Genomic DNA, 10,000 nt, shown 5'->3' with positions numbered 1-10,000 from the left:
TTCTCCCTGGATAATAGCTTTCACACTCCTCCCTGGTTAAAATTACCACCTCCACTTCATTAAGGACACTTGACGAAGGACCCCCTATTATGCAATAAAATCAAGTGTTTATTTTAGACAATATCCTCTGTTATATGGGGTAAACATCTAAAATGTTTTTTGCGTGTATCTTAACTAAAAGAAAATAAAAACGTTCAATAAAGTCTGTAGAAACAAATACAGGAAACTGAATCGATCAAAATATTATTTCACTATATTTTGTTAGAGAGATTTTCTCCACTAATTATTCTTGGGAGCGTTTCATCTATTTAAAAAAAAGCTCTCTATTGTGATCATAACGTCAGTGATAATAGAAAGGATTCACAACATGACATTTAGTGCACACAAAGAGCTCAATTGACTCATCTCCATTTGTGTGTTAAGATTGTGAACCCTATCACTGATATTATTATTATTATTATTATTATTATTATTATTATTATTATTACTAGCTAAACTACAACCCTAGTTGGAAAAAATAGAATGTTTATAAACCCAAGGGCTCCTACCAGGAAAAATAGCCCAGTGAAAAAATGAAATAAGAAAATAAACTACAAGAGAATTAAAGAAGTATTAGAATAGAACAGTAACAATCTTAAAAGAGATCTTACATATATATAAACTATAAAAACTTGAAATGAAAACAAGATTAAGAGAAATAAGCTATAATAGTGTGGCTAAGTGTACCATCAAGCAAGTGAACTCTACCCCAAGACAGTGGAAGACCATGGCACAGAGGCTATGGCACTACCCTAGACTGGTTGGATTTTGGACTGGCCTTCTTCCCCCCCCCACCCCCAGAAAAAAAAGCTGCTTAAAAGACCTAAAGAGTCTCTTCTATAAGAACATTTTCATATCAATTTCCATACCTTCAGCGAGGGATCCCCAGCCTGTTGTCACAGCTACAAGGCCACTGTAGTCTTTGGTAGGGTCTGGGAAACAAATGGGCTTCACTCGATCATTGATATTTACAGAATTTATATTAAACCCCGTGATGTCGTTATTCTTTGATGTGTCATTATAATTACTCGACAAAATCAAATCTTGAACGGGTACTCTCTGCTGAAATTCTGTTGGATTATTGAGGTCATGAGCCCCAACAAGAACATCCACGGCACTACCGTTGATCCTGAGAAAATAAACGAGGACTGCGTGTCAAAGCGTGAAAATATCAAGTCAATGTGTTCTAACAAGAAATAAGGTTACCTACATGACGTAGCATTCCTGAAGATTGGCATTGAAAAGTCGATTGACTTCAAATCATTGTCAATCTCAACATATCTCATTTTCCAAATCTTAGTTTCCAGTCTTCGACAAATGTTTTGAATAATTATGACATCTCATTAAAATGTTCAAGTACCAAATATATATACATATATATATATATATATATATATATATAAATATATACATACATACATATATATATATATATATATATATATATATATATATATATACATATATGTATATATATATATATATATATATATATATATATATATATATATATATATATATTTATATAAATATATATATACATATATATATATATACAGTATATATATATATATATATATATATATATATATATATATATATATATATATATATCATACTTATCGAAGTGACTTGAAAACCGATTCTTGTAATTCCATGAAGTAAGGAAGGAAGGAAGGAAGGAAGGAAGCCCCCATTCAAATTTCTTTATAATAAATGAATGAAAGAAAAAACTATCAAAACTATTAAAAACACAAAATAAATAGAATTTGGCAACTCAGCCTAATCTAGGATGCATCTTATAAAACATTTCCATTTTCATTTTCTAAAATGCTAATTATTCATGTCACTCTGATTTTGATGGAAATATTGCTAGTTTTTAATTGAATGAAGAATCTGTACCACAATTGAATAGACATTGCAAGAGTCAACCCAATGACTAATCTTGGATCGGCTGGCTGCTTCATTAACAAAACAAAATCGTCCGAATAATCATTACCAAACAAGTTAGATGATCAAACCTTAAACAATTGAGATTTTGGTATAATTAGAGCAAGGATTAAATGATAAAAAACCACAAAAAAAAGAAGTATTCTAATATATATTTTGTTTCTGATAAGTATTTCATCTAATAGGAAGACACAACATATATTTAACATGCCAGTCCACCCTCCCTCTCCCCTTTTCGCTTAAGAATAATGACCTTGACCTTGACCTTTGACTTTAACATGTATTAACTGGCGTGGATTTTCATTCACTCAAATATGAACCAAGTTTGAAGTCTCTGTGACAACGATGTCCAAACTTCTGGCTGATTATGCGAATTGGACATTTTGCTTGACCGTGACCTTTGACATTGACCTTCCGAAAATTAATAATTTTCAACTTTTTACATAACAGTTAATCCCCGCCAGTTTCATTACTCTACGATTAAAATTGTGACCAGGAAGCTGTTCACACACACACACACACACACACACACACACACAGAAAGGAGGTAAAACATGACCTTGGTGGAGTTCAAAAGGAAGGCAATAAAATAATAGTTGTGTCCAGACTTCTTGAATCATTATGAAATGACAAATTAGAATTGAGAAGGTTTTCACTTCTAATGATAACTGCAGCATTTAAACATTGCTTAATACTATTGGTTTTATTCCTATTAAGTTTATGAGCTGTTACAGATTGATTCTATATATCTGAGAGCTAAGTCATGGTTTTATTCTGTTTATATAACGCTTGTAATCTTCTTTTTTTACATCCTCTTCAGGAGAAGAATAAATATTGCCAAGATACGAGATATTGTGAGGAATCAGAGAGAGAGAGAGAGAGAGAGAGAGAGAGAGAGAGAGAGAGAGAGAAGAAGTGTATTTTCTATTATGTTGAAAACCTTGCATTTATTCGCTAGAATTCACTAAGTTTCTTACTTGAATATGCAGGATGCAGTCGTCATAACCCACTGATCGCTCAACAGAACTCCCCCACAGACGACGTTATTGGTTCCTCTATAGACGATGGCTACTTGCCAGGGGTACTCGTTCACCTCGGTCTCCACTCCTCCAACGATGCGGCTCACACGGTTCACAGTGCCACAGTTTCCTATAGGAAGCACAAGAGAAGAGGAAGAAAATCACACGGTTCACAGTGCCACAATTTCCTATTGGAAGCACAAGAGAAGAGGAAGAAGAATTTTGCCTATCGTGACTTTATCTTTTGTATCATCAACAAAACTATTGATTAAAAATTCATCATTACAACAAAAATCTTGCAAATAAACACTTGACTTACTGCATGGTGCTGCTCATGTTGAAGTTCCAGACATCGTCGTTGTTGACGTTATGAAATAAAAGATGGTTTTAAAATAGATAATATTTCACTCTCTTGAAAATAGGATTCTTTAAAAGGTTTGAGAAAACTGAATAAATCTTAGCGACTCTATATAACAATATCTACTAAAAGGTAATACGAAGTTTGTATATCCATTCAATGTTACAAAATGAAAATCTTCCATTTTACCTGAAGCAGTGACAGTACAGGAGAAGCCCTTCCTCCTCATTTGACTGCTGCTGGTTCTGAAGTAAACCTTCATGTTGTTGTCGTTGATTGTTTTTGTGAGTTTGGACCGTCTTTTGCAGAACCTAGAGATTTGAGAAAACAAATCAGGTTCTCGTACATAGGCTAGGACAGATCGCTAACTTACTATAATCATATTAATTCACACTCACACAGAAAAACATTTTTTTTTGGTGTATAAAATTGGTGTATTTTTGTGATTTAATGTTGTAACTGTTCTATTCTAATATTTCTTTACCTCTCCTATTTTTTCTGGATATTTTATAAGACGAGTTCATTGTAATGAAATTTTTTTACATATTCTTGCAGTGTGAAAAGAGTATCACCGTTGTCAAAAGGGTTACTATTATCATCATCATCATCATCATTATCATTATTATTATTATTATTATTATTATTATTATTATTATTATTATTATTATTATTATTATTATTATTAGCTAAGCTAGAACCTTAGTCAGAAAAGCAGGATGCTATAAGCTCAAGAGTTCCAACAGGGAAAAATAGGCCAGGGAAGAAAGGAAATAAATAAATTATAAGTTTAGTAATGAAAAATAGAAATAAATCTATCACATATAAACTATAAAACCTTAAAAAGAAATATAAGAGGAAGAGAAATAAGATGAAACAGATTTTGAAACTGATCAAGGTTATCAATGCCTTTTGTTTATGATTTATATTATTGAAAGTGAAAACTTTCTAAACAAAAGGATATGTTCTCTTATAATTACTCTGTATTCTCCTTATTCTTTATCATCGTTTGAGTGTCTGATGTTAGAGGAAATATAACGAGAGAGTTGTACAAAAATCATTAAATGTTTTCATTTTCCAAGATAAAGATAATACTTTTAGAGTTCAATGGGTGATCAAAATTGCACCAACTGTAGTAAGGCCTACGAAATTCATATGATAAATTCACACCTAACATAGTGGTAATGAAAAGCAGTAATAGAAAAACAATCGGTTATGATAACATTGTTGCTTCAGCTTAGTAATTACCTTTCACTGTAGCCCCCACCAGTAATTCTGAGGGAGGACTGTTTGCAGGCTCTCAGTTGGAACAGTCCACACGAAATGGTCAGCGTCGAGTTAGAATCAATTGCCTGCAAAAGGTCTTCAAATGAATGGACCTGCCACAAATTTAGTATTCACCAGTACACACACACACACACACACACACACACACACACATATATATATATATATATATATATATATATATATATATATATATATATATATATATAAATATATATATATATATATATATATATATATATATATATATATATATATATATATATATATATATATATATATACAAATATATATGTGTATATATATATATATATATTTATATATATATAAATATATATATATATATATATATATATATATATATATATATATATATATATATATATATATATATATATATAATAGACAATGTCTTAGTAGCGTCTGAAAAACGAAGATAGTTTCTCTCCGGAAGGACTGTCCTACAAATAATTTTCAGGATAGCAGCAGAAATACATTCAATTATTTTGTTCGACACCAAACAATAAATGGAGAGAAGTAAATGTATTTCTTCTGTTATCCTGAAAATTATCTGCAGGACAGTCCCTCCGGAGAGAAACTATCTTCGTTTTTCAGACGCCACTAAGACATTGTCTATTATATATATATATATATATATATATATATATATATATATATATATATATAAATATATATATATATATATATATATATATATATATATATATATATATATATGTATATATATATAATGAATTAATGGTGTCTTGGTGGCGTTCATAAATCAAAAATAGTTTCTCTGGGGAAAGCTTGTCCTCCAGATAGTTTTCAGAATAACAGGGAAACGTTTTTCAGTTTCTTCATTTATGACTTGATATCGACACTTGTTTCGAATCACTTGGTGACTTTTCTTCAGGACTGCATTGGTTGGGTGATCGAATTACACTTTAACATGAAGGGTGTGGGGGTGAGAATTCTCATACAAAAGTATTTAGAAACTCTGAAACTAATTAGTTTAAATTGATAAAGGAAAACTTTAGATTCTTTGAAATACGAGTATACAGAGAGAGAGAGAGAGAGAGAGAGAGAGAGAGAGAGAGAGAGAGAGAGAGAGAGAGAGAGAGAGAGAGAGAGAGAGAACAAGTTTCCCCTTCTTCAACACGCCAAAAATACTGAAGAAGAAAACCTGTGATGTATCAACTTGCATCAGTTTGAATCAACGGAGAAAACTAGAGTTTACTTCTGCCCGTGACTAAATTTATAAAGATTTAGAGACAACACTCTATTATAAATCAAAGCTTTAAGGATGGAAAGGATTATCTTTGTCAATGGCAATAATAATTGTATCAAACAACAGACATTTTGTTCGAGCAAACCTCAAAAGTCCATCGGCAGTCTTCCTTCTTACGATATTTGCCATTGAGCCTCTTCGATTTGATAGCGACACTCTAGCCTCTGTCCAGTCTGTGTGTTTGACCACACTTGACATAATTGCTTTCTGCAAACAAAGAATTCACAGTAAGACAGTATAAGTTAAAAAGGTGAAATTACAAAAATACATTTAAAATCATTATTATTATTATTATTATTATTATTATTATTATTATTATTATTATTATTATTATTATTATTATTATTACTTCAAAGGCTACAATCATAGTTGAAAAAGCTGGATGCTATAAGCCCAAGGGCTCCAACAGGGAAAATAGCCCCGTGAGGAAAGGGAATGAGGAAAAATTAAATAAGAACAATGAAACATTAAGATAGATATTTCCTATATGAACTATAAAAACTTAGAAAAAAAACAAGAAGAGAAATAAAATAGAATAGTGTGGCGAGTGTATCCTCAAGCAAAAGAACTCTATCCCAAGATAGTGGAAGACCATGGTACAAAGGCTATGGCACTACCCAAGACTAGAGAACAATGGTTTGATTTTGGAGTGCCCTTCTCCTAGAAGAGCTGCTTACTATAGCTAAATAGTCTCTTCTATCCTTACCAAGAGGAAAGAAGCCCCTGAACAATTAAAGTGCAGTAGTTAACCCTTTGAAAAAAGTGGAATTGTTTTAACATATTAAATTCTTAATACTAAAAGTAACGAATTTTTCTCACAGTAAAAATGATATAATTATGCAGGATAAATCTTATGAAAACGTTCATAAGTACCTTGTTCATCATTTAGCTGTTCAATGGGAGATTCAAGAAAACGTTCATAAGTACCTTGTTCATCATTTAGCTGTTCAAGATCTCTTGGCTCGTGAATCCACTGGGGTTGAACTGAAGAACCATCTTCGAATAATGGATCCAAGATCAATCTGAAATAAGGAAATCATGGAATCAAATCAAATAGCAATATATTTCTAATCTTGATTGCATACAGATCCTTTTTCTGTCCTGTCAATCTTGATTTTCAATATTATAGAACTAATCTAAAACATATTTTTCTTTTGGAAAAAAAATCCAGTTTAGTTTTTATTTTTAGCCTTAATTTTTTCCTAATGTATTCTTCCTATTGTTTATTTTTTTTACTATTAATGTTTATATTGTATCGTCAAGACATGTTAAGAGGAGGTGATGTTATTATTATTATTATTATTATTATTATTATTATTATTATTATTATTATTATTATTATTATTAGCTAGGCAACAACACTTCTTGGAAAAATTAGATGCTATAAGCCCAAGGGCTCAAAAAAGAAAAAATAGCATATCGAGGTAAGGAAATAAGGAAATATATAAACTATATAAGAAATAATGAACAAGTGAAATATTTTAAGAACAGAAACAACATTAAAATAGATCTTCCAGATATAAACTATGAAAACTTCAAAATAAACTAGAGAAGAGAAATAAGAAAGAATAGCGTGCCCGGGTCTACCCTTAAGCAAGAGAACTCTTCCCCAAGACATTGGAAGACCATGGTATAGAGGTTATGGCACTACCCAAGATTAGAGAGTAATGGTTTGATTTTAGAGTGTCCTCCTAGAAGAGCTGCTTACCATAGCTAGAAAGTCTCTTGTACACTTACCAGGAGGAAAGTAGCCACTGGACAATTACAGTACAGTAGTTAACTGCTTGAGTGAATAATGGCTGGGTAATCTTAGTGTTGCCAGGTGTATGCGGACTGAGGAGAATGTATAAAATCTAAGCCAGAATATAGGCAAAGAAAAAACTAGCCCTAACCAGAGAGAGGGATCCAATGTATTACTGTCTGGTAGGTCAAAGGACCCAGCAGCTCTCTAGGGGCATTTTCCATTTCATGATGTCATATTGTTTACCAAAAGCTCTCAATCCCCTGTTTACCCTTCTTTTAATTTCGGTCTCGTGTCCTGGGGAAACACTCACTGTCTATCCTAAGTATGTATATTCATTAACAATTTCTAGAGGTTCTTACATAACTCTTATTTGCTGTCTCTGCATTTTCATTGAACATTATCATAGTTTTACTTATATTCATTTTCAGTCCTACATTTCTTCTTTTTTTCATTCAAATCTTTTATCATCTTTTTTAATTGCTCCCATAATTCACTAAACACATCTATGAAATCTGCAAATCTTCAGGTATTCTCCCTTAATATTAATTGTTACATTTTCCCAATTTAAATTCTTAAAACCTTCTTCTAGGCGTATTGTGGTCAAACAAACAAAAGCTACTTACGCTTCGTCTCCATTCGAGGTGGGAGAGGAACTGGTGCACAAGAAGCCCTGTCAAATAAAAGTGGTCTTAGTAGTCTGATTACTTAGAAAGAAATATGTGCGACTTTCCACAAGGTCATTATATGCCCGGAGGAATCTCTAAGTTCAACAGAACAAAAAAAATGGTATTTTGGAAAACGTGATTTATTAAACGGGACCTATGATGATTAATTTTGCTAAACTAAACATATCTATTTTGTATAGAATATTTATTATCATCATCATCATCATCATCATCATCATTATTATTATTATTATTATTATTATTATTATTATTATTATTATAATTATTATTATTAGCGAAGCTACAACCCTAGTTAGAAAAGCAGGATTTTTCAACAGGGAAAGTAACCTATTGAGAACAAGGAAATAAGGACAAAATAAACTACATATGACGAGAAATGAATGAAATAATTCATGTTATCTTAATTAAGATCAGTAACAACGTTAAAGAAGATCAGTCATATAAAAACTATAGAACGAGATAAGCCAACAATACTCGAAATTAGACAGAAAGAAAGAATTAAAACATGTCTTCATAATGGACTGATTACCGAAATTCTTAAAAGACTTTCTCAATGAGCCAATTCATTTTGTTGTAAAGGAAGAAGAAAAAGATAGCATGTTTCTCAAGAAGTCAATTTGTTATCAATATCACACCTAAAATTCTAAAAAAAAAAAGTCATACAGAGTTAAAGAAACATCAATGCTGAGATCCGGATGTTGAGGAGCCACTATCCTTGATCTACTTACAATAAATACTTTAAGTTTTGCTAGGATTCAACTTCATGTCCCATAATTTGCACCAAGTACTAATTTTAGCTAGATCTCTATTAAGGGATTCAGCAACGTCAGATCTACATTCAGGAGGTGGAATTGATGCAAAGAGAGTAGCATCATCTGCATATGCAACAAGCTTGTTTTCTAGGCCAAACCACATGTCGTGTGTGTATAGTATGAAAAGTAATAGGTCACGAATAATAAAATAACAAAAGAATAAAATGGCATCAGATGAGTCTCGCATGTGGTTGTTATGAAGATCATTTTTGATATGTCCTTATCAAAGGAAAATATCTATGGGAAATCAGTAAAAGCTAAAAGGTTTCAATTTGAGAGTCGAGTACATATGAACACACACACACTATATATAAATATTCATATATATATATATATATATATATATATATATATATATATATATATGTATATATACATTTATATATATATATGTATATATATACATATATATATATATATATATATATTTATATATATATTCATATATATTTACATATATATATGTATGTATATATACATAAATGTATATATGTATATATATATATACATACATACATATATATATATATATATATATATATATATTCATACATATTTACATATATATATATATATACATAAATGTATATATGTATATATATACATACATATATATATATATATATATATATATATATATATATATATACATATATATGCATATATATATATATATATATATATATATATATATATATATATATATATATTCATATATATATATATGTATATATACATACTTATATATGTGTGTATACATACATACATATATATGTATATACATACATTTATATATATATATATATATATATGTATA

The 10,000-nt window shown here is 30.3% G+C and overlaps 1 protein-coding gene across 2 annotated transcripts in view; it reads right to left on the bottom strand.

Annotated features, from left to right (window-relative positions):
* Positions 1–10,000, bottom strand: part of LOC137659420 (trypsin-1-like) — a 15,855-nt gene that overhangs the window by 3,787 nt on the left and 2,068 nt on the right. Inside the window, exons 2-8 of one of the 2 annotated variants that reach the window (XM_068394350.1) lie at positions 8,309–8,355; positions 6,869–6,963; positions 6,027–6,148; positions 4,612–4,715; positions 2,967–3,677; positions 909–1,168; positions 1–84 (exon numbers count right to left, since the gene is read on the bottom strand). The exon at positions 1–84 is cut by the window's left edge and continues 56 nt beyond it. In XM_068394350.1, coding sequence (XP_068250451.1) covers positions 1–84; positions 909–1,168; positions 2,967–2,992 — 370 coding nt within the window. In that variant the 5' untranslated portion in view covers positions 2,993–3,677; positions 4,612–4,715; positions 6,027–6,148; positions 6,869–6,963; positions 8,309–8,355. The other variant, XM_068394351.1, reaches the window with a different exon arrangement.

The sequence above is a fragment of the Palaemon carinicauda genome, chromosome 20, assembly GCF_036898095.1.
Source record: "Palaemon carinicauda isolate YSFRI2023 chromosome 20, ASM3689809v2, whole genome shotgun sequence".
Taxonomy (NCBI): Eukaryota; Metazoa; Arthropoda; class Malacostraca; order Decapoda; family Palaemonidae; genus Palaemon; species Palaemon carinicauda.
This window is presented reverse-complemented; position numbering and strand designations above follow the sequence as displayed.